Source organism: Pomacea canaliculata, linkage group LG8 (assembly GCF_003073045.1).
Source record: "Pomacea canaliculata isolate SZHN2017 linkage group LG8, ASM307304v1, whole genome shotgun sequence".
NCBI classification, from domain to species: domain Eukaryota; kingdom Metazoa; phylum Mollusca; class Gastropoda; order Architaenioglossa; family Ampullariidae; genus Pomacea; species Pomacea canaliculata.
This window is the reverse complement of record NC_037597.1, coordinates 28,302,420-28,327,837: the sequence shown is the minus strand read 5'-3', so window position 1 is coordinate 28,327,837 and position 25,418 is coordinate 28,302,420. Positions and strand designations below refer to the sequence as shown.

Below are 25,418 nucleotides of genomic sequence, written 5' to 3'. Positions count from 1 at the left end.
GAGTGAAGCGGAGGTTGGCTTAGAAGGGAAGTGTGCAAGGTCGCTGACGTCACGCTTCCGAAGGCTTCCGAAGTTCCGAAGGCTTCCGAAGCTGCTTCACTGTTCAAGAAAAAAAGATACGCGTCCCGGGGCCCGGACTGGCTCTCGGCGGCCCTGTGCACGACACCCTGTCGAAGACTGTCCTTCAAGGTACCCTGGAGGGTAGTGGACACCGGGTGGTCAGAGGAAGAACTGTCTGACGAAGGTCAAAGACTGGACTGGTCGTCGTGTACAGCACCTGCTGACTGTCGCCCACAGGTGAATACAAGAGATGGTGACCTGTCAGCTGCCCCGTCTACCCATATGATCCCCCCAACCACAGGCAGCGGTCAGGGGACGACTGACTGACTGGAGATCAACTTCAGTAGCCGCACGTTCATCAGGTCACGGCGTAGAATGGCAGGTGCTGTCCCACCCCGTTACCCGTGCTTCACCCACCCAGTGTTCGTCGCCACTGACGAGGACCATGCCATGGGTTGGGGGCACTCTGTGATGGGCTTTGACAGGATGTGGTGGTGGTGGTGGTGGTGGTGGTGGTGGTGGTGGTGGTGGTGGCACGCAGTGCTGTATACCATCCTGTGTCTTGAGGACAACAATCATGAAGACCTGGACACACTCTGATGATGGTGGAAGTAACTTTCGCATACTTTTCCGTCTGCTCTGAAAATTGTTTTTAATGACCGATCTCTGTTGAATAAGTAGCAATCATTCAGTGGGAGGCAGAAGGAAGGGAACGACCTGAGCTTGTGAAGCCCTCCTGGTCACTAGAGATGCAGAATAGTATGAGACGAGCACCGCCATTGATGTTGACACATCAGTCAAAGTAGGACCCACACAGTAGTCCCGCAGGAAACAGCAGGAAACAGAAGCCAACAAAAGAAGAAAAGGAAAGAAAACTTCCACGAATGGAGAGATCTCGCTTCTGGATTCCAGAGAAACGAGAGATGACGAGAGATGGCGCCATTTGGTCGTCAGATCCTTAGGGAGCCTCATGGTCAAGAAGACCAGGGGAACTTTGCTGGTTGACTGTCAAATAGACTGGTGTCATCAGCACACCACAGGACATGTCATTGAAAATAGTTATGTGTGACAATATTATGACAATGTCACAGTATGAAATGACATTACACATTATGACATGACATGACACAGTATGACATGACACATTATGACATGACATGACACATTATGACATGACAATACCACACAGTCATCGTTGTACACCTGCCAGCCACTCTGGCATGTTCCCGAGACAGAAGACTGACACCACGTGACACCAGCATCCTTGTCCCCCGTGAGAGTGTTTTGGTGATCATTACACATTCTCTCAGCTGAGGCGAGCAGGAACATCCGGGACAGTGCTGCCCTGGACCCCAGGGGTGCGTCCCCCCACCCATCCCTGCTGTTAAAGGGTTCAACCCCCACCTCACCCACCCCACCACCCCCCAAAGAGGCGATCGCATGTTAACCCCTGACACCGCCTGCTCTGCGGCGAAGTGTGGTGGTGGGCGGCGGGATGTGTGGCTGGCTGGCTCCCAGTCTCAAGAAAAGCTAAGCAACAGTTGTAGTGGCGGCCGAGGACAGCGAGGCCCAGCACCACTGTGTCTGGCAGTATGTGTGGCCGGCCCAGTGGAGCGCTTCTTCACCACCTCACAGGATAACACTCCGCCAGTAAAGGTAGGAAGACTGTTGTCACACTTCACTTCACAAACATCTGCCCTCCCTTCCTCCCTCCATCCATCCCTGTTTTAAAAAACCAGCTTCTGTTGTCTGTCTGTACAACAGAGGGAGGAGGGAGGCATTGTGTCAGGGTAGATGGATAACTGGAGGAAGGAATGTGAAGACGGATGTGTCTGTCCATCTCTCTTTCTGTCCCTTCCATCGTGTACTTTACTTCTGTCAAGAAATAAATAATGTTTGTGATTCTTGTTTCTTGAGGTGGTTGTGCTGCGGGCACAAACCTTTCTTTGCCCTCCCCTCTCTCTTCTCAGTGGGGCCTGCAGGGAGGGGTGAGCTTTAAACGAATGCCAGCTTCTGTATCTTCTGCTCGCAGCGCCTCCTGTCTTGAAATGACTCCGGGGACTTTCAGGAAATTGCAGCAGTAAGGGACAGTAAGGGACAGTAAGGGACAGGACCAAAGATCTCTCAATGAGGGAGCCGTGTGTAACGGAGACGGAGCCCCATCTCGTGCTCCACATTTTAGCAGAATTCATTGAAACTAAATTACATTTTAATAGGTTTTAGTTTCACCACAGAAAGCTTACAGTGGGACCTCTGGAGCATAGCAATGTTCACAAGTCATTAAAACTCAAGGCAGCCCTGGAACTGTTCCTTGATGTACCCCTTGAAAGGTCACAGTTATGGTCAGCTGTGTCACAGACCAGAGACTAGCACATTGGTATAGCAGACTAGCTACAGACTAGCTCATTAGTCTTTGTTACAGACTAGCAGACTAGCTACAGACTAGCACTTTGGTCTTTGTTACAGACCAGGAGACTAGCCTGTTACGGACTAGCACATTAGTCTCTGTTACACACTAGCAGACAAGTCTGTTACAATGTCCATGGCAGCCATCGACGAGTGTAACAAACTCAGATGTAATGATACCAACTCACTGTGGTGAACTGTGGTGTTGTACAAATGAGTCTGTGATGATTTGTGCGAAGCTGAGTTCTCCTAGTATATATACAAGGCGCACTCATCATGATGATGATTGTTGAAGAGGTCGGTGTCTTTGCTCAGGTTAGATTATTTATTTCTTTATTGACGGTCCTGCCTGCTGCCCAAACTTATAGAACCAAGAGACAGGCTGCCTTAGTGTCTTGGGGGAAGTAGGTAGCTGAACCTGCTTGAGCTCACCTTCTTCCACACAGACCCTTCAGACAGACCTTTCACATCGACCTTTCACACCGACCTTTCACACAGACCCTTCACACAGACCCTTCACACCGACCTTTCACACCGACCTTTCACACAGACCTTTCACACAGACCTTTCACACAGACCTTTCACACAGACCTTTCACACAGACCTTTCACACAGACCCTTCACACAGACCTTTCTCTTGTGAGCGCCTCCCGACTGTCTCCAAATGGCCGGCGCTCGTGTTCCTCGTGACACGCTTTTCTCACTTCGGTCATTTGTAGAAGAAACCGAGAAAGAGTTAGGGTGATGTCCTTCCCCTGACAGGTGAAAGTTCGCTTGCAGACAACATGACAGAGCATGACACCATGTTTAGTGAAGGAGAGATAAACGTACGGATAGCTCGCCCTCTTTCTCTCTCTCTCTCTCACAGAAGACAACGCGCACACAGAGTACATCCTCTTAGACACCATTGTCTACATTGCTCTGCAAAGTGGACTTTTAAACTTTGGAGGCCTAAGTATCGTCAACCGACATCAAATATTAAAATAAAGATACTTTGGCGCGAAGTCCAGGAACCAAGAAAAGTCCAAAGCTCACTATAGACATCAGGCGGACGTCTGCAACATGTAGTTTGGATGCAACAAACAGCTTTGGTGTAGCTGTACAGTGTTCTAACACACACACACACGCACACACACACACGCACACACACACGCACACACACACACGCGTGTGAGGACCACACAGGAGAGTTGTCGCCACCTATACTCGCAAAACTGCCACACACACTTGCAAGCACACACACATGACGCACCGCGTAGCCACTCACAACAAATCACACTAGCATCACAATCGTCAGCGCTGTTTAGACAGTGGAACACGCATGCACACACACGCACACACAGACGCATGCACCACACCTGCTTATAGGACGGACACTCGCCCGACAAGACTTTAACTGTGGAGGACGACACAGTCTTATTTGGGAGGGAATGAGGGCGACATGAGCTGTGCCCCTGTATTGTAACATGACTAGTGATGTAGACATTTACACTTCACACTGCAGTCTCTTGTTGAAGTCTGGACTTGACGACAGTTGTCAGATGGCGCTGCAGTGTCAGGAACACGCTAGACACGTGACCATCGCCGCCTTGAAGACGCGCAGCGGCAGCGTGTTTGACCTTTGCACCCTACAACAGACACGGGGGGAGGATGAGGGATGTCGCCATCAACATCTGCGATGCAAAGCACGTGCGGGCTGTTCCGTGAAAAACAATTATCGATCTCTGCTCCGCGCTCCAATCAGCGCCGCTCTGTGTTCACGTCACGTGACATGTTTGCATTACAGCCAGACTTTCTAAAGTGTACAAAAGCCTAGTCCTGCAAGAGATTTTGTAAAAAGCTGAATTGAATCTTTCTTGCTGTGGGTTGTGACAGCTGCACCAGCTCACCCAGTGATGACAGACAGCTTTCTTCCAGCTGCAGGCGGCCGTCTGGCCCCCGACGACAGTGCGCATGTCTTCAATGCTTTGCCATACACTGGGGGAGAATAACTGTCTTTCTTTTTGCCACAGGGTCGTCAGTGTGACTGCAGAGGGAGGTAACAGACCGGAAATGCTGACTTTACACTGTGTCATCGTTTTTATTTTGGTTGGCTGCTCCTGGCCATGTTGTGACCCCTTGGCTATCAGCCCTGACTCCTCTCAGTCTTCCATGGATCCCTCCTCCGGCTTCACGTCAAGAGTGACGGAAGTGACGACAGAGATGCGATCCGTTAATGTCAGCAAGATGGCGGACAGTGTAACAGAGAGACAAAGGGCTGGAGCCAGCAGTGGGACTCCGCCAGTTCCAGACAAGCCGTGTGCAAAGACTGCGTCCAGTGACAACTGCTCTTCTGCCAGGAGAGAAGTCCCCGATGGACTGGTGGAACCTACTGCCATAAGCATTGTTTCCGAGCAAATGAGCAGCGACAGTTTCCAAGACGAGAACGAAGATAACAACAGTGAAAAACATAGGTCCATGGGGACAAACGCCGCATCCATGACTACTGAATGGTTCCTTCCCAAGACCGCGGTCAGAGCAAGTTTGTCGTCGCAGTGGTCGTTGCTGACCTCAAAGCTTCTAGAAATGGACGCAGCAGCAGCAGCAGCAACAACAAAACAACAACAACAACAACAACAACAACAACAACACAAGGGAACGTCCCCGACAGTGAGAACCACATTCAGATCTGAAACACCAGCAGTCGGCGGCAAGAGAAAGGCAAAGGGGAGCAAACCACAAAGGCCCAAAGCAGCAGGGGAGGCGAGCGGTACGAGGACCAAACAACTGAGCGGAAAACAGATGGAGTACCTGGCCAGACACTTCACAGGCTTTGTTCAGAACGTCTGGCTGGCAAACCCCACTCCCAGAGCTCCAGGTGAGACAGAATGAGAGAAAAAAGGGGAAAGAATGCGAGAGAAAGAGAAAGAAGGATTAATGAACAGTGAAGGCAAGAGTGAGAGAAAAAGCAAAGGAGGGAATGTGAGAGTGAGCAGGAACAGAAAGGATGCGTGAAGGAATGAACAAATGATGTGCGTGCGTGTGGGCGTGCCTGTGAGTGCGTGTGTGTGAGTGTGTGTGTGAGACTGTGTATGTGAGAGAGTGTGTGTGAGAGAGTGTGTGCATATGAGAGAGAGAGTGTGAGAGTATGTGAGAGAGTGTGAGTGCGTGTGAGAGAGAGTGTGAGTGTGCTTTGTCTGTGAGAGGGAATGAGTAGATCAGTGGAAGAATGAAGTGTGTGTGACAGAAGGAGAGAGGAAGCGAGAGAAGAATATGTGTAAATAGTACATGTATGTGTATTTAGGTTTGTACACACAGTAGTCGTTATCTACACAGCCAGGGACAAACACACTGGCCACACCGCTTAAAGCACTTCTGCAATCGCTAAAAGTCTTTATTTTATTTCTTCATTCCTTCAAACTTGTGATAAAAGCTTTTGTATCTAGCGACAATTAAACTTCATCAAGGCTGACTGTGAGTTTGTGGAAGACTGGTTCCCGCTCTGCTTGTGCAGCTTTCAACTGGCGCCATTCCAGTCCCGCTCTGTGGACCCTCCTCCCCCGCCTCTCGTGTACAAAAACTAAATTAAATTTCCCCTGAACACTATTTCTCGCCCAGTTTACCATACCCCACCCCACCCACCCCGCTGGTGTAAGGAATGTCATTAACGGCAACATGGAGGCTGAGAGTTGTCCGAGCTCCGCATCCCCCCGTATCCCCTCCCCCGTCTCCTGCAGCCCTGCGGACAGCCGCGCCTTGTAGTCAGTCAGAGTGCAGTGGCATCCCTCCTGACGAGCACATGTCACAGTAGGTCTGCATGTCTGTATGTGTCGTGCTTGTGTCTGTGTGTCGGTGTCTGTGTGTCTGTGTCTGTTTTTCTGTGTGTCTGTGTGTCTGTGTGTCGTGTGTGCGTCTTCGTACTCGTAAGCAGAACGACAAGAAATGAACGGATAAATCAAAAGCCAGCAGAAAGCAGGATGACAAACCGGGAGGAAGGGTTCTGATTGGATTGTGGGGGTACAGGGGACCAGCACCCCACAGAACACTCGTAGGTAGTCAGGTGACTGAATCCTATGAAGCTCAAGGTAAGCAGTTCTGCGGACATGACAAATATCTTGATGGAAGGCCAAACTCTGATGGAGAATGACACCCGAACTGCAGACTGAGGTGGAGGAAGGAATAGTTGAGTTATTTATAGACAGAGAGTGAAGGAGAGAAGGATTACAAGTAAACAGCAGTTCAGCCTTATCTTTATTCAGGACTTTACATCATGTATACATGCCTGTGTCCGTGTCAGTAGTCCAGAGAGTTCAGTGAGTGGAGCTGACTGTTAAACTGACATGTCATGGCATGGCGTGACGTCACATCAGACAGAGGGGAGGTAAATGACACAAGAAGCATTGGACCCAGAGACAGAAGCTTGTGAGTAAACATCGTGACACACGGAGTCTGGACTCAGTCCATCAAGGTTCTGCGACTGAGGCGAGTAGGTGGTAGGAGCCATGACCGAGGCCGACACCTGCACATTGTGGAGCAAACCTCGACCACCAGGTGAGCATGAGTTCAAACGACAGACACTGAAGTCCGTCTCTCATCCACACGTGCAGTTGCCTGGTGCACGTGTGTGACGTGCGTTGTTTCCTAACAAACCAGCTGCTGGCCTCTGACCCCGAGGTTGTGACAGAACGCAGGAGGCTTGTGTCACCCACATTCTTACATCCCTGGGGCGGCTTGCATACCAATCTGGAAAATAAATTTTAAATCGCCGGTCTCACGAGCAAGTGGACTGCGCTGTGTGGTGTGAACATGGACTGCACTGTGTTGTGTGATGTGAACAGTGGACTGCACTGTGTGGTGTGAACAGTGGACTGCGCTGTGTGATGTGAACAGTGGACTGCGCTGTGTGATGTGAACAGTGGACTGCACTGTGTGTGTGTGAACAGTGGACTGCGCTGTGTGATGTGAACAGTGGACTGCACTGTGTGGTGTGAACAGTGGACTGCGCTGTGTGATGTGAACAGTGGATTGCACTGTGTGGTGTGAACACTCAGCTTTCCACTTAAGTCCGGCAACCTAAACTTATGTTCGTGACCGTGCATGCACAGCCTAACGGCAGTTTATTCAAGCAAAGCATGTGGGTCCGAGGCAAATGAACAACTGACGTGACACCCAGACACCCGGACACCCGGCCCTACCCTGTCCTAGAGAACAGGTTGAGGTTGAAGTCAGTCTCTCTCTCGACAAGCAGCATCAGTCTCTCCTCCATGGCAATAACAAACATTTGTCACTTCAACAAAAACAGTATCTGGTGCTGCGTTGCTGGGTCAATATTGTCTCGTTCTGACCACATGCTGGGCAATAAAGGAAAACAACAACAACAACAACTTTGGGGGGGGGGGCGCCACCTCATGCAAGCTGACGATTTATTGCATTTGGACATCGCTTCCGTCCCTGTTAACAGTTGATGAAGTTAGTTGGAATCGTCTGCTTGTCTGGCCTGCAGGCTTTCCTTCATCTGGCGGCCCACATCCCATCATCAAGTTCTCCTCCCCCTCGTCCATCAGTCCCACCCCCTTGATGTTTGTCTCCTCCTAGTTGGAGCGATGGGCTTACAAGGTTTTGCCCAGAGTCGCAAAGCTCACAACTCTTGCAGAGTTGTCTGCCCCCGCAGCCTCATGCTGTCCACTTGTTTAATATGGAGACCAGGAGACGGACGGCGAACTGCTGACCGTCTGGGAAATCGTTCCTAACTTATTTACCCGCCCTCTCTATCTGTTGCCATAGTTATCCGCTCCTGAAACGGATTGATTATCTCCCGTTGGGCGTCCAGTAGTGCCTTGGCGTCCGCGTCGTTCGACCACTTCCGGCACGCATGCGCGCGCGTTTAGCACCCGGTGAAGATCGGTGCTAACACTGTTTGGTGGCTGCCCCTCACTTCCCCGGCCCCTGCTGGTCGCTATCGGTGACCATGGTGACCAGCGAGCTCCAACGGGAATGGATTTAGGCGCCAGCGAGTCAAGGGTGGAGTGGTGAGCAGCTGACGGCAACATACCCAGACCTTCTTCACACCCTCCGTCCACCCTAACCCCAAGCAGGCCGCGACCTGGTATAGTAATGTCGACAAAGCAATCCATCATGTTTACACAGACAGGAAGCCAAAGTCACAGTCTGTTTACTGCCCTCTCCAAACTGCCAGTGTTACACGTGTCAAACATTTCTTTTGTCCTGTCTGTGTCCCCATCTCTGCAGCAGAAATAATCAGACGGGAACAGTGAACTTTGACTTTTGTAACGATGCCGTGGGTTCAGTGAGGAACACGTGGCATCATTCTTCACCACCTGATGAAGATGGAAAATGTCGACCTCATTCTTGCAGTGACACCAAGTGGCTTGTCATCACTGACATGCTGCGAGAAAACCGAGAGGTCAGTCAGCATCGGTGTGGGAGAATAAATGTCTCACAGCTTAGTGGCAAGGTGTGACATCTTAGTGGCAAGATATCACAGCTTAGTGGCAAGGTGTGACATCTTAGTGGCAAGATATCACAACTTAGTGGCAAGGTGTGACAACTTAGTGGCAAGACATCACAACTTAGTGGCAGGGTCTCATAGTGATGTAAGTCACCTTGTGTTCCAATGGCTGGCCGCAGTGAGCTGTGAGAATACAACGATGTTGTTGTGTTGCTGTGTGATTATCCAACCATAACAAAGCCTTCTTAAGATTTATATCGCGCATAACAACAAAGACCCTCGCTGCTCTGTGCCAAGGAATCTTGCAATAACACAAAAGATGAAGGCAGTCACTAGTGATGTCCCTTCCAAACAAATGAAACTGTGAACATCGCCGATGCTAAGAATCGTCAGTTCCATCAGACACAAGCTCCTCTCTTCTTGCAACAGCGAAGCAGCGCGTGGCCCAGTTTGGTCACGTGACCCGGCCCAACACTTTGTCTACAACCATTCTTCACAGGATCTGGGAAAGGTGCTGGACGTAGAGGGAGAGAGAAGAAGTACTGGGTAGCAACCTGTTAGTCGGGTGGCAAGGTGGTCGTCACGTGCAGCACCTGCTCGCAGCATCCAAGGTTCCCAGGGATCAGGGATGGTGCCAAGTAAGGACTTTATAAGGACCTTATAAGGACCTTTCATGCATTCATAAGGACCTAAGTGACAGTCATCAATGCTTAAGTTTTTCTCTTGTGTGGTCGGAAATATGTATTATTTATGAAATCTGTGGTCTTCTCTATGTTCTCAAATACATGTATTTCTAGTAATAAATAATCAAAGAGTTAATTTTGATGCCTGTCTGCCATATTTAGATTAGATAACTTAAAAAGTGTCCTTAGCGCGCTGATAACATACACCGTTAATGTTCCAAGTTTTCTAGAAATCTAAGTAATAATAATTGCAAAACCTGAAAGCCATTCTTTGGTGTAATACAAAAGTCAGTTCATGTCTCTCTCTCGCACACACTCTGACGGGAAGAGAGAGAGAAATAGAGCTATGCACAGTAGTACTAGAAGATCAAGGTTCAAGAAAGAGTAAGTTTCTAAAGACCTTTTGAAAAAAGAGTGTTTTTTGCGAATACGGAAGGGCAGCTAGTGTTGTACAGATGTGTAGACCAAACATTTTCTTGTGACTACAAGGAATACCAAGGCTTGGAGGATCAGATGAGGAATGAAAAGAGTGTGATCCTAATGCTAAACCAAAGATGGAATGAGTCGAAACTGTCAAGCATTACAGACCATTTATTTTTGTTAACCTTGAGATATTATTTAAGCATTCTCATTATACATACATGTAACACATACAAACATATACTTATACATAAACAGCACGATATACTAATACACATAAGATTAAGATTACAAAATGACAAAGCAATCCATCTACTATAAGCAAAAGTTTCATTGACGAAGTTCAATTCTTTGTCACCTCTACAGCTTTACCAATAGTAAACAATACAATTTCTTTACATAACCTAATTTCCTCTTAATAGTTCTGGTTTTTTTTAACATATTCCATTGCATACATGTACAGAATTGTGCAGGCTTATTTAAAACTGAAATAAACATTAATTCTGAATGTCACAATTCAACACCTTTTAATTTCTTCCTGTAATCTATCAATGTCTGACTGAATCTTTGTTATCTCCTTCTTCTTGTCTTTGGCTAACAAACGCATGTTGTTAGATCTTTCAATAAGTGAAAAACTTTTTTGCTCTTCAGCCTGGAGACTATGTCTGTCAGCCAGTTCCAGCAGGTGTCGTTCTTCGGCACTGGTGGTCTTTAGCCTTTTTGTGAGTATTACCAGCTCATCTCCTAATCTCTTTCTGTGGACCTGCTTTTCTTCTGTTTCCTTCTGCTGCTTCTGCTCAGAGAGGTAACGTTCATACCTGCCATAGGCACTAGAAGCGGATATTATCAGTGGTTTGGAGATCTCAACATTTTTCCACCCTCCCACACTGTGAATATGATCAAGAATTACTCTGCGTGCTTTTAGTGCAGTCTGGCTAAGATTGTCAGCTACTGTTTCTTTGTTGAATGAAAATCCTCTTTCCACTGTAGCTTGACCATGAGAGAGTAGGAGTAACTGTCTGACAACAGACCACAACACCTGAAACTCTGCTTTTCCAGCAAGGGCATCATAAAACCAACTATCCAGTCTTTGTGTCATAGGGTCAAAAGCCTTACTACCACACTCACCTGCAGAACTGTCAAAAAAATTACGAAACTCTGACAATACCTTGTCACAAGTCACATCATCAAACCTTTTCACACCTTGGCAATACAACAAAACCTTTTTCATTTTTTGTATTGATTTGTCTTTTTCCCCCATGGTCTTTGGGTTTAAGAAAGTTATGTTTTTCACTAGGGTGTACTTCAGTGGAGATTTATCCTGCAATTTTAGAACAACTGCTTTCAAAAAATCTCGGCATTCAGCTCTGACGGCCATGACAGTTCCATCAGTTACTGATGACTGTTTCTTAGCTACAGCCAGTAGTCTATCAACCCTGAAGCCAAGTTCTATCATGCTCAGATTGACATGTTAGAACTGTTGCATGTATCAACCTGCACAAGTTGGAGGGCAGTTTCACATTTATTAAGTACATTTGACTTGACAAATTTGTGCATCAGATTTTTCATAATCTCATGTAAGTCTAAACAAAGGAAAGGAAGAAGAGGCTGATCAGCTTGGTATTTTCTCAAAAAAGGTTCAAGTATACTGGCAATTAAACTAAAGAAAGCCAGACGACATGAAAGCAAAGGGGTAGATAAGACTCCAGGTTTTACAATATCAAAAGATTTGTTCTTTGGCAATGTTATTTTTTTCTCTATTGCAGCTTTGACAAATGTTTCCAAGTCTGGAAGCATAACAATTGCTTTTTCAGGAACAGAATTGTTTTCAAGCCATCGGTGAGCACAGAACTTGGCTGGAAAAGATGTGGAACCAGTTACTTTTATATAATCTTCTCTTCTGGCTGGGCTGTCTCTGAACAAGATATAAGCAGATGTAAGAAATGACTCAAGCTCCCATTGAGAAGCCTCGCATCCACGCCTAAATGCATTGTGCATAACATGGAGTCCACAGCTGCCCACATTTAACAAACCAACATTGTGATTGGTAATCATGTCGTTATTAATTTTCTCAAGAAGGTTCAGGTTTACAGAAGGTCCATCCATCGAAATTTGAAGTAAATTAGCTTGCTTGAAGTTTGATTCGCTAATTACCTTACTGAACTTTTGTTGAAGGTCTATGGACGCGGAATGACCCCAAAATTCCGAGGTCAGGTAATGAGTCGTTACAGCATTGTCACTCCAGTAACGAACATGGAAATCCAGCTGTTTAGTTTGAGTCTTATGGTTAGAAGATTCATCAAACAAAAGAACATACTCAGGCGACGAATTTACACAGTCCAGAAGCAATTTCGAAAAGTGAGGAGCAAGCCCAAATAAAGTTAGATAACTGGCTTTTGTTGGACCGCACTTAAATTCTGCAGCTACTTGGCTGTCTGGAAACATAAGTCGAAACAGTTCAGCAGACTTTTCAGCAGATCTGAAACTGTAGTGTGATTCCACAATCTTGAGAGTCCACAGGATCTCTGCCTTCAATCGTTCATTGCTCATCACAAAACCTATTCAAAGAAAACATTTGTTACCATTATGTTTGTAAACATTATGTTCTGTCTGAATAAAAGACAGGTTTCAAAAAGCAATAATTAATGACATGATAATATAAATAATAGTAAACTAAGTTAAAGTATAAAGATGGCAGCATAGTTGAAAATGAAAGTTTGATTTAGCTTTAATGTTAGATTGTTTGATTTTAAAAATCCAAAAAATAATGTATTTTCTGGTAAAATAGGATAATAAGCATACATTATGAATTATACTTTCTTTTTAATCTTTCCTGATCAGATGCCAAAAATTTTTAGTCATCAGATCAATTTTCTGCAGCAAAGCTGTAGTAAGATTCGTGATTGCATAAAACTCTATTTGTAGTTCGAATCGTGAGAAAATGAAAATCTCAACTTTTTAAATTAAATAATTCTTTGCTATTTACTGATCTTTAAGCTATTGGCTTTACCGTAAATTAGACGATAGGCTTAATAAAGTGTGGAAAAAACCGCAAAATGTTATGCACGCTTTAATTTAATGTGTTTTTCTAAGTACCCACATCGTTAACTAAATGAATCGCTAAAGATAAATAATTGTAACTTACTGGACACACTTGCAGAGCTGGTCGGTGCCGTCTGATTTTGAGCGGGCTGTGGATGTTCTCGATGACGAAAGTAATCAGTTACACAAAAGCGCGCATCTTTCAAAAATACTTTTAGTTGCCTTTGGTGTCTTTCGGTAACCATGTGCTTTTTCAGAACACTTTCGCCCATTGATGAAAGATTCAGAGATAGTTTGCAGGCAGCACATTGTGCCAAATGTTTATCGCTCGAGTCTTTTATTAACCAATCTTTATACTTGTCTTCCTTTAGCCACTTCTCCTGAAAAAGAGCACTTCCCCGGCATCTTTCAAATTGTTAAGCAAAGAAATGTGGTCGACACGACGAGAGTGAACTCGTGAAAGGCCGAAACGGACGTTCCCGCCACGAGCGAGACTGGGTAGTCATGTGATTAAAATAGCAATGCGGCGAAAAATCGTCGGTATTTTGTCGACTCCGAAAATAAATTTGTGGTAATATTTTATCGATATAAGGACTTGTAAGGGCCACAGAGAAAATGTAAGGACCTGTGTGCGAATTTGTAAGGACCGCATGGTAAATATAAGGACTTATAAGGCCTTACGGCGAAAATTCAATATGTAAGGACTTGTAAGGACCTTGTAAGGACCTGGGAACCCTGAGCATCTGAAGACAGGTGTAAACTGTGACCCTAGTCAGCCGCTGTATCTTACCTTGTCCTCCTCCCTGCCGACCGTAAAGGATCAGCTGGTATCAATCAAGGATTGAATGAAGGACTGAATGAAGGATTGAATGAGTTCAGTATCGCTGTTACTAGTGTTACACGTGCATTGTTTTCTGGCTGCTTCATTACTAATGGACAGATGCTGGGTGGCTCTCTGTACCCGACTACCCGCCATATCGGTACAATACCAACAGATCATAGAAACCTGTGGACGATACTATTTCAGTATTATAAAGTCCTGCCACTGTATTTTTCTATTTTCATAAGCCATCAACATTGCGTTTTTGTGAACTGCTTTAGTTCCGTGATTTCAAAGCTGCGCAGGCTGGTTTCAGTCTGTTCACGGTTGGTGTTTGTTTTTACAACACAAGGAACAGCAATCATAAGATGGCGGTGTGGTCGTTACAAGTTCTGTTACAGCTCGCAGTTATCCTTGATACGATGAGCTGTGCACATGTGTACATGTGTACATGTCTACTGTCTACATGTCTACATGTCTATGTCTATGTCTCTCTAGCCGGCTATGGACCATATAGTCAAGGTAGATAGCATTGTATCTTGCAGTCGTGGTGTCCTGCCAAGCTCAGTGAACTCGTCTCTCAGTGCAACTATTTTCTCTCTGTCCACACAAAAAGCCTGTGGACCATGGGTAATCTCGCTTTCTCACCCAGCAGCTTAATGTATGTTGTGGCCGCCATTTTATAGTCTTGCAGGGAACAGTCGATGTCGTAAACAAAAATCAATTCTTAATTTAGCAAGTGCAGATATGAGCTCCCCCGCCATCTTAGTCCAGAGAGGATCTGTAGCGCCATCTAGCGGCTGATGTGCACCAACCAACCACTCACTCACACTTGTTGTCTCCGCGTGCACCCCTCGGCGTGTGACAGCAGGGTACAAAGTGTATCCCCAGTGAGACATGTCCCACGTCCACACACTGTAAGTCACTCCACACTTCCTGTGAGTTTCACTCGTTAGACTTGTCCTGCACTTCACCTTTAGAAACACGTCAGCAGACAGCGACACCAGCATGGAGGCAACTAGTAGCTGAACTCTTGTCACACAGAACGAAGCACGTGCAGCACCAACAGACCGCAGCACAGCACGTGTAGCGGCAAGACGCGGGAAATAAAGACCTGGTGGGTACAATGAGGCTCCAACATCAGGCTGTCATCCCACCCCGTCATCCCGCCAACATCACCCTGTCATCCCGCCAACATCACCCTGTCATCCCGCCAACATCACCCTGTCATCCTACCCCGTCATCCCGCCATCTCGTGCCCGACAGACAGCTCTGTAAATATTTCTGGAAGCTTTTCTTTCTCTACCCCATCCCACCCAGAAATCCATAAGAACGAGTACCTCGGGATGGCTGCCTGTGGAATTGTCTCGTTAGGTGGCGCTGTTGTGTCACATGACATCCCCAGGTGACAAAAAACAAGCCAAGACTGGTGTGTGTGTCTGTCGGACTCAAATGAATCAAAAGTTTGGGAAATATAAGTCAACAGATAATTCTCCAGACTGGAAGGGTGAGGGTCATGTCAGTCATGCCGGTGTAGGGTGGAACTCATTTCCAGAGAAAAACCTGCAGCCAGGGAACCTCTCGGCTTCGTGATCAAGAACAAGCGACATCTCGGATAGACCACCACGGTCTTTCTAACTAAACGGACGGACGGACAGACAGACGGGCAAGACGGTCTACAACAAGAAACCTACAGAAGATTCCAGAAGTCCGGAGTGTTTGCCAATAAATCCGATTGTAATGATGGCGACGTCCGAGCCTTTCTCCCAGACTACCAGCAACACCGCTATGGCGCCTTATCTTCCCGTCATCTCCACAAATTGTCTGATTTAGCTTTTTATTCGCGCATGTGCAGCATCACATCTCAACTGCCAAACACTCATAACCGATTGCTTCCCCTTCCCCCAACCCCTCCTCGTGTTTCTTCTTGTTTCCATCGCTACGTCTACTTCTCTCCCCTTCCTTCTTTCTCCCTACCCATTTCTCTTCTCTTCATCCACATCTCTTCTTTTCCTCCTCCGCTGTTCGGCCCTCTCTTACACTCTAACGTTTTTCCTTTCCCACAAGATGGTGCACATAACATGGATGAAGATGTATGAGTGCGGCGACCTCACAAACAACATCGACGACTAACCCTCCTGTAACCTCCCCTGCGACTTCTACATCCCTGCGTGATCGCCCCTCCCCTCCCACACACTCCCCCCACCCCACTCACACACCCCACCACTACATTCCTGTCGCTTACCAGGACTTGTCAAAGTCTATTTGCAGCGTCCACAACAATGATAACCTGTGCTGGACACCGCCGCCGCTGTGATGAGTTGCAGTAGAGAAACTTGTCGAGCGACGTCAGACGGCCTTTGCTGACCTTTGACCTACTACAGCAGGAAGGTGGCGCAGAAGACAAAATAGTAGCAACAAGCAGCAGCTGATAACATAATGGGGAGCAACAGAGGACATGTCCGCGCCAAGAATGTGGTCGTAGATGATTGTTCCTCAATCACTTCTCTGTGTGAAGAAGGTCATACTTTGTCATGTTCTCGACAAGCACATCTCAGGACTTCTGTGATTTGTGGCTTTCTGAGTGGCTTGTCCAAGTTGAAAGTTCAGACATGCACGTGACTTTACAGTCGCAGACGTCGCCGGTGTCACAACAACAACGACACCGAAAGTCGATTTTTTTCTTGAGTACAAAGCCAGCTGCCATCGTGTTCGACGTCTGTGCAAGCAACCGTCATCCTCATCATCAACAGTCTGCCGAGCTCCTTAGTCAGCCGTCCGTCCACCAAGAAATCTTACAGGGCCGCATCCCGGCCTGAGAAACCGAAAATTTTACAGAAAAGCTGCGTTGACAGCAAGTCACGTTGTGGGGACAAAATCATTTTGGTTTGAACTGCAGCCTCATTCAAGGCGCCATGATGGAACACGTGACAACGAGACTTGGCCGTGAAATGGACGCCATGATGGAACACGTGACAACGAGACTTGGCCGTGAAATGGACGATTGCCTTTGGGACCACTCACTTCAGTGTGTTTGGGAGAAGTGTCAAGAGGTCGGTCAACAGCAAGACAGAGAGGTCGTCGTAGACAAACAACTGTCAAATCCATTCATCAACATGTTGTGACGTCGACGTTAGAAATGAGGAAAGAATAGATGCAGCTGTGCTCATCAAAATATAGTGGATACTCTCCCTTGCACAGAATGCCGTGGATTCTCCCTCCCATTTCGGAGGGGTTGTTGGGATCCGCGGTTGTTTTTATTTTCCCTGTGGCAGCTTTTCTTACATCAGGTGCGGTAACTCTGTAATGGGGCTGACAACTCTCGCGGACAACTCACAGAGGGGCAGGAGGGATGTTTGATGACAGTTTGATGACAGTTGGTGGACGTTAGTCACACATCTCATGCCGACACATCGCGCTAATGCAGGCTGGACATGCACGTGTGTTTGTGTCTGTAGCCACACTCTGTGTCTGTGTGTGCGCATGCGTGTACACTTGCTTACGTGTGAGAGTGAGTGCATGATCCTCCTCATCTAGAGCATGGCAGGGCTAATTTGGATGCCAAATAATTCATTTTAATTCATGTCAATGTGCATCGGCAAACATAACAGACATCTTGCCTCCGTCTCTGGAGGCGACAGGAGGGGGGTTCACTGCTCGTAACGCAGGTCATTGCACCCTCCTCCACTGATAGCTGTGCACCCCACCCATCCCCCCATTCCCCCAATCGCCAGTCCACCTCGCTACACCATCGTATAGACTGGTAATGCAAGTAAACTAACCTACAGCCTTGTAAACACTAATAATCCAAATGAGCTCAGAACTCACATCCATGAGTGTGTACCACGTGTCTAGGGGAGGTGCGACTTGTCTGCTCGTGTAACTGGAGCTCACTGGCTCACTGGCTCAGTAACTCAGCCATATTTAGCACTGAGTAATATCTGTCTGTATATATACATCACTAGTCTTGCTTTGTACCTGCCACAAACACGGACTGCCCAGCAAACTGTTGTGTTCGTGGACTAGTGAGCACTACTCACTGCACGTGTCCTGTCCGTGTCGTGTTTGTTGTGAGTGGTGCAGTCCTACATGTCACCAAAGGTCAGTCTATACACCAGTCTTTCCGTGTCTGTATGCTATGTAACAAGATGTAGAAAAATAAAATATAATTTATTATCACATGTTGGCATGTCTTGCAGGTCCCATAGATGATGGTCCTTTCGGGAGCATTCTTTGGCAGGTAAGCAGGTGTTCGCTCGTCTCAGGTAAGTTGTATTGGCAGCTGTTGATGCTCGGACAATTCATTGTAAGTCTAGCAGGTAACTTAGCTGATGTCATTTCGTGGAAAGTTACCTTGCCTTTGTTGGCTCTGAAGGAACTAGTTTGTCATGTTGTGTTTGCCTGATTGAAGTACCTGAGTGGCTTTACTTACTTTACTTACAGATCACAGACTTTCTGTTTGTCTGTCTGCACTCCTACAGAAAGCCCTCATTGTTTGTTACGGTGTTAGTCATCACTTTACAGCATGACATTAGTTGAGCATGGCCTGCGTGCTTGAGATGCCGGACCTCCGGGGTACAACCTCATTGTTCTGTGTGTGTCGGGTGGATGTGTTGGTAGGACTGAGTGTGTGTGTGTCGGGTGGACGTGTTGGTAGGACTGAGTGTGTGTCGGGTGGACGTGTTGGTAGGACTGAGTGTGTGTCGGGTGACGTGTTGGTAGGACTGAGTGTGTGTCGGGTGGACGTGTTGGTAGGACTGAGTGTGTGTCGGGTGGATGTGTTGGTAGGACTGTGTGTGTGTCGGGTGGACGTGTTGGTAGGACTGTGTGTGTGTGTCGGGTGGATGTGTTGGTAGGACTGAGTGTGTGTGTGTCGGGTGGATGTGTTGGTAGGACTGTGTGTGTGTGTCGGGTGGACGTGTTGGTAGGACTGAGTGTGTCTGTGGGTGGGTGTTGGGTGAGCGCGGTGGGAGGACTGCTTATATCCCGAAAACTATCAACTTTGATAGCCCTGTAGATTCGAAGCCCGTGTCGTTCAAACTTTCTCTCTCTCTTAAAAGCCAAGGCATAAAACCAAACGTCCTTCATTTCATGATTGGTTGCTTCCTTCGCTAAACAGTTCAAGTCTATCAACTTTCATGTGACAGTGTCCAGGTTAGTCGTGATTTTCTTTTCTTTTGATTTATTTCTTATAGTTTTTGAGGTGACCGATTGTGGTGGAGGTTCTCTTCGGCTCTTGTCTCTGTGCTGTCGGGTGGTGCAGCGTCCTTTAGGTCTGCTGTCACCGTCTTCTTTCCTACGGTTTGTTTATTGTTACTGCTGTAAACAACATCTTTCCTGGCGCTCGTCTTCACTTTGGTACTGTGGCCAAAGTCTTCCTTGGCATTAGTGTTCACGTTGGTGCCGCCGAATATAGTTCTCCTGGTGTCAGAGCCGCTGCTCTCTTGTCCTGAGAAATGAAGGGAGGAGGAGAGCAGCTGTTCCTCCTATCGGACGCCTGCAGCTTCCGATGGTTGGCGAGGCTACATATCCTTCCGCACTGCAAGAAACACAATATGCCCCAGCTTAACGGGTAATATAGTGCGGACATGCGCAGCAACTGCTAATGGTCTCATTATCGCCTCCCTCTCAGGCCCCGCTACTTCTACACAACAGTTTTAAAAAGGCTTGTTATCTGCCCTTGTCACTTGAGCTCTCCTTGCAATACCCGGCAATACCCGGCAATACCCATTCGCCACAACCGGCCCCAAGTGAACATTCTAAATTATTCAGCTCTCGGGGAATTTTTTTTTTCTGTCGTGCACTTGAGCCTCAGTCTTGAGAGGTCGAGGAAACAGTGGGTGGGGGTAGCACGGGGTGGCGGGGTAGGGGGCGATTTTCATTCCAGCAAACTCGGAGCAGATGAGCTTCCGCTGCAGACAAATTATATCGATGTTTAAACCGCCTGACAGCAGCTGCAAGTCTTCTGCTCCTGGAACTGGAATCAGATGAGGGGCCAGGACCTGTTGGTCTGAGCATCCTACACTAGTAGCAGCCACTTCACAGCCACTTCACAACCACTTCACACACACTTCTTGTGATACAACATCACAGGCTGATCCTCTCCTTGTGTGAACACGCCTCACTGTCACTCTTCTGCGCACAGTCAGCTGCCTCCTCCTTACAAAGCCCCCAACACGAGTTTTTGTGACAGACCACTGGCTGTGTGCTCTTCACCTTTGTGCCACGTTGTGTTGTATTGTGCTGTCAGTGACATACCCTGACATACACGGGTCTGACAGTGTCACGTAGACTGGTGTGTGCATTCTTGTGAGGCATTGAGACGTTAGGGTGTAATACCCGGGTATTATCAGGTACAACGACTCTAAGACAGGGTGTAATATCGGGGTATTATCACGTGCTAGACTGACACGTTAGGGTGTAATACCCGGGTATTATCAGGTACAACGACTCTAAGACAGGGTGTAATATCCGGGTATTATGACGTATAGACTCTGTGCCTCACACAGCATCGTCATGGAGACGGGTGCAATAGCCAACCGCACATCTACCCGCCTTGCTCACCACGTGTTACAGGACAAGAAGTATCTGCTCAGCGTCCTCATCCCCATCGCGGTGGGCTTTGCAGGCGCCATGCTCATCATCGTCATGGCCTACGTCTCGCGCGCATACCGGAAGCGGAAGGACAGAACCATCATCACCGGCGCACCGCGCTCCTTCCTCGAAGTAAGTTGGTCTTGTGTGCGTGTGCGTGTGTACGTACGTGTGTACGCACACTGTTATAATTATTTTCCGATGCAGCAAATGTGCGCAGCGTGCTGTCGGCGGCAGGACAGGGAGGGTGAGGACAGGGTGGGGTGTGTTTAAAGGTTTGGGTCGTCACGTTTCTCCTCCCATCATGTCCCATAATTCCTCGCGGCACGAGCTCCTCATCAATCGATGGACGCCGAGGACGAGTTTTTACAGCTCTGTTTGAGAGGGATGGAGGCTAGCTTGAGACAAGGGGGAGGGTGTGTGTGTGGTTGAGGGACAACAGTATAACACCGCTGACAGGTGGAAACTTCTGAGTCCTGCCTCTTGTGGCTTCTAGCTTCCAGGCAATTAGCAGATTGGCCGCAGCTTTGGTAGATGGGTGTCTCTGTCATCACCACCAGCGGACCTTTGCGGAGCTTCTCAGTTTGATCCACGCTGTATTCAGAAAAGAAAAAAATGGTTTAAAATGGAAATTATTGGTCCTTCTCTAAGTGGCCGTGTGGGTTTTGAACTAAAGTGGCTCACTGTCTCTACAGTACACATGCAGAGAAGCAACCCTGTTACCTCTTCCCCCGATCAATGAGGTTCTAACTGGCTGGCAATGAGACTTCTTTTGTCGGTGATCAGAGCGCGAGTTCGAACCCCATGTTCCAAAGCTGAGCTCACTTGCCACAGGGAAACAGCCACGAGCAAAGACTAACCGGAGAGAGAGAGAAAGAGAGAAAAGATGAAAAGCTACTCCCTAGGGGTGTGCATCTCACGAACGAGTGTCGGGTGGACAAGCCAGTGTGTGGGTCCCTATCGCCCCCTCACCAACACCTAAACTACAGACTTTTCTCCCGTAGTATTAAAATAGCTACAGTTAATGTGTTTGTTTGTTTGTTATTCACGGAAACCATGGCTACATGAATCTCTACATTAAATCAGGAGAAAATAAGGCTAGCACTCCATGAGTTTTAGTGTTTACCCATATGGCTACGAAATACTGTAATAATGCTGACCAAGGTCTCGAGATCCTCCTAGCGCAGCCATGTAGTGGCAATGTACGTCACGTAGGTCACGTAGGTGACATAGGTCAGGTAGGTGACGTAGGTCAGGTAGGTGACATAGGTCAGGTAGGTGACGTAGGTCATGTAGGTGACGTAGGTCAGGTAGGTCACATAGGTCATGTATGTGACGTAGGTCACGTAGGTCACGTAGGTGACGTAGGTCAGTCTTGACTGGTCGCTCCATCCAAGCATTGCTCTCACCCAGGAAGTCTTTCAACAGCTCGTTGGACGGAGGAGAGATGGTAATCGTCTACAACTGTTTCTCTTGCTGGGCTTCGTTGAAGGAGACATCACAACCACCGAGAGCAGTTTCTGTGTGGAGGGTTTCATGGCGATTCATTGTCTGAAGCTAATTCTTTAGTGATAGGATGTAGCTCTCAGGCTTCACACAGATGGACTACATGTTATTTGTGGACCGGGCTGACCGTCATCAACAACCGGAAGCGACTCCTCTAAGAGACAGATGGGGTACTCCGCTTTCTTTTTCTTGTGAACATTTTCCACTTGTATTACTACGTGCACCACTTATAAAGATGCCTGTCTCCTCGGTGTCAATGGTCACCTGCAAATCTTCACGCTTCTCGTTTCCATTGTCAGAATTGTTGTTCTCCTGTTTACATTGTCAGATGGAATTGTTGTTCTCTCCTGTTTACGCCACGTGATGACTGCTGAGGACAGCCTATGGTCCTCTAACCAGTTTCAAGAAAACGATCTTTGTCACAGTGTCAGCAGGTCTGTCCTCGCATGCACTACAGATCTTGTACATCGCATGCGCACATCCAGAAAATGAGCCGATCAAAGCCTGGGGAAGAATTTTGCGCGGATGCTTTTCTCAGCCACTTAGCCCCTTAACATTTGTGTAATGCAAATTTTAAGAAATTTATGAAAAAAAACACTACACATTAAAAAGAAATTCATGTTAAACTGGTGAAAAGTGCGATATGCTTTTTGTTAGTCTGATAAAATGTTTTTGTTGATGTCACCTTCGCAAACTCCAGAAAGTACAGAAGTCTGCTGCATGGCCGGTGCTTAGGGCCAGGACACGTGACCTCGCCACCCACTCCTTCGTTTTTACACTGGCTTCCCACCCGTTGTGACATCCAGTACAGACTGTCCGTGCTGAGCTGCTCTTTCCTTACATCCCAGCTAGACATCCATACTCCTCGTCTGATGATGGTCTCCTGACTCTTACTGTCACCACAACAACACGTGACCACAGGATGTTTAGTTATTGTGCAGCCAGACAATGGAACTCTCTACCTCTCCATACCCGTCACCTACCCGCTACTTGAATCCTTTACACGTGCACTGAACACACATCTCTTCTGTAAACATGACTGCTAACACCCTATCCCATAATACTCGTCCTTTGTCACACTCTCCTCCCTTTTCCTCTTTTTGCTACTTTCCTACTCGTCTTCCTGTACAGGATCACCATATTCTCAGTTCTTGTCACTCGGTGCCTCTGTGTGTTTTTTTATATTTGCTGTGTGTACTGTTGTTTATTTGTCCGTCCCTGTGCGGTGTCCACGCTGTCCGTGTCATTCCTGTTGTAAGCGCTACGAGTTCCGTAGGCGTGTGCGCATGCGCTATACAAATCTCAATTTGTTATCATCAGTATAAACCTGTTGTAAACTGCATCCTTTTCCCACTACAGAGTGCCGATGTTTTTGTTGTGAAGTGTAATGCTTACCCTGTTCCCTTACGCCACCAGGCAGCAACCTCAAAGGCAGACGACATGGCGCCTCTCCAGGAGTCCTCGGACGACGAGTTCTGACTTCCGACTAAGGGTCACGTGCCGGACGCCGCCCGTGACCTTCTGGTGATACAGTGCAGCCGCCTCCTTCCTAGACGTAGCAGCACCTCGTCTTTCTTCTCCTTCTCCACCATTTGAGTGCAGGGAGGCGGCGTGTAGTTGGCAGCACCGAGGGTGTGATGTGCGAGTGTATGTTGAGGTGACTACTGGTGACAGGACTTGGCCAAGCTCGCCCTACGTCAAGTTCTAACTTCATTTGAAAACCAAACAGGCTTGCTTGCTGTCACTGTACTAGAACTTTGAAACATTAACTAGCATTCCTGTCACTGGATTTGGTTGTTTATCTCTAGACTTGATAACCAGTCCAGCGCTGTAAGTCACTGACTAGTCTCGGCAGGGAGGGGATGGGAGGGGAAAGGAGAGGAAAGGACGGAGGGAATCGCTGGGGTGGTGTCACCAGACTTCTTCTGGTGTCGCGTGACAAACGGAAGGACACCCAAGCGACTGATGCCCGTCACCAAACCACTGGATCGGAAAACAGCAACCGCAGTGGCAATGGTGTAACCAAAACAGGATGCTCGTGCATCCTCCACTCATGGCTGTAACATCAACCCTTCACTCATGATGTGTTCTCGAGCCGCGGTCAGGGGAAGACGGTGCTGGACCCTCAGCCTCTCAAAGGGCGCACATACAGCTGTGCCAGAAGTTTATGACCAAAGGGGGGGGGGGGAAAGAGGTGGACCTTACCACCCAACTGTGGGCGAAAGGAAACGACCTCCGCCCCCGCTGCCTGCTTGTGGTCCCTCAGCAAGAGGATCCCACCACAGACGTGGCGCCATGTTTGGTACACGGGCTAACCCTGCCAGCCATTTATGTCCACGCCTTCCTGTCAGGACTACTTCTCTTTTATGTTCAAAAGTCATTGTAAATAATATGAGGCATACAATTAGTAAATAGTTCATTTTGTGTGCTTGCTGTAGAGCAGACATTTGTGTAGCTATCTGTGCAGTTGCAAAGTTGTTCAACATCAGTTACAAAGATTTCTGTTTACTTAAAAGTGGAAGTGGAACCGAAAGATATGTGCGTTTGATATGTCAAATCACAATTCTCTATACATCCACAGAATGTGATGGTCTGGCCAAACATTTCCCAAACTCTTGACGATTGGGTTTAAAGCTTTTGAAACTGCAGATGACCAGAGGTAACATTTTTGAATTCCCGATGGTGAGGTCCAACATTTCCACTCTCCTGATGCCAAAAGACTTCTCAGCAAACAGGTGGGAATCCATCTCCCACCCCCCGAATCTGCTTCTGATTTTTATATCAAGATAAAAAGCAAATACATTCTTCAGATATTAACTTCACTATCAACACACCCATCATGCTTTAAACTATATCTTTTTATTGTCATAATCAGTCATAACACAGACATTCTTCATATAATAGAAGTTTAACTGTGGTCATGTAAACATTGTATTCCTTGGTAAATAAACCATAGGAAACTTTTGTCAGATTTCTTTTGTGAAAATCGAATCTCCGGCCATCAGGATTGCCACGAACGTGTAGAGGTGGACTGCTGTCTGCCGAGACCAACGCTTAACCTCTTGTTAAGTCTCGGCGAGCCGTAACAATGAACGTGACTAAACCGGAAGCTTTGCAGTAACATGCCTCGTTTTAGTAGTTAATCTGAAATGTGACTAAACCGGAAGTTTTGTAGTCTCAAGCCTCGTTTTAGTACTTAACTGAAAAAAAAATCGTCTGCCAGCAGTCCAGTAATGCAGGTCCGTCGGATAACTGTGCAACTGTCTCACAAAACCTTAAGGAACCTTCTTCCAGTATGAAATGCTGTGGTCACCGATGGAAGACAGCTTGGTCTGACAGCCATTCCCTTGCTCTCACAATATTTTAACATCATATACCGCAGATACTTTTACATTTAATGTTTCTTCCTCACAATCTTATTTGGAAGGTCTTATAACCT

General features: G+C 47.3%; 1 protein-coding gene across 2 annotated transcripts; it reads left to right on the top strand.

Annotated features, from left to right (window-relative positions):
• Positions 1–1,550: 1,550 nt before the first annotated feature.
• LOC112571018 lies at positions 1,551–24,943 on the top strand. 2 transcript variants are annotated; one of them, XM_025249797.1, is made up of 5 exons: positions 1,551–1,716; positions 4,479–5,323; positions 18,079–18,119; positions 20,456–20,605; positions 23,396–24,943. In XM_025249797.1, the coding sequence occupies exons 2-5, from the start codon at positions 4,519–4,521 to the stop codon at positions 23,456–23,458; spliced, it is 1,059 nt and encodes a 352-aa protein (XP_025105582.1). In that variant the 5' UTR covers positions 1,551–1,716; positions 4,479–4,518; the 3' UTR covers positions 23,459–24,943. The 2 variants fall into 2 exon arrangements, with proteins under 2 accessions (XP_025105582.1, XP_025105581.1); XM_025249796.1 differs by lacking the exon at positions 1,551–1,716 and having other exon boundaries at positions 4,123–5,323.
• Positions 24,944–25,418: the final 475 nt, after the last annotated feature.

Bases quoted from the DNA above. Each gene is read 5' to 3' on its own strand.
- LOC112571018 (XM_025249796.1), top strand. From the start codon at position 4,420: ATGTCTTCAATGCTTTGCCATACACTGGGGGAGAATAACTGTCTTTCT. The intron at 5,324-18,078 runs GTGAGACAGAAT...CATGTCTTGCAG, and splicing joins CCCCACTCCCAGAGCTCCAG to GTCCCATAGATGATGGTCCT. The intron at 20,606-23,395 runs GTAAGTTGGTCT...TTACGCCACCAG, and splicing joins CACCGCGCTCCTTCCTCGAA to GCAGCAACCTCAAAGGCAGA.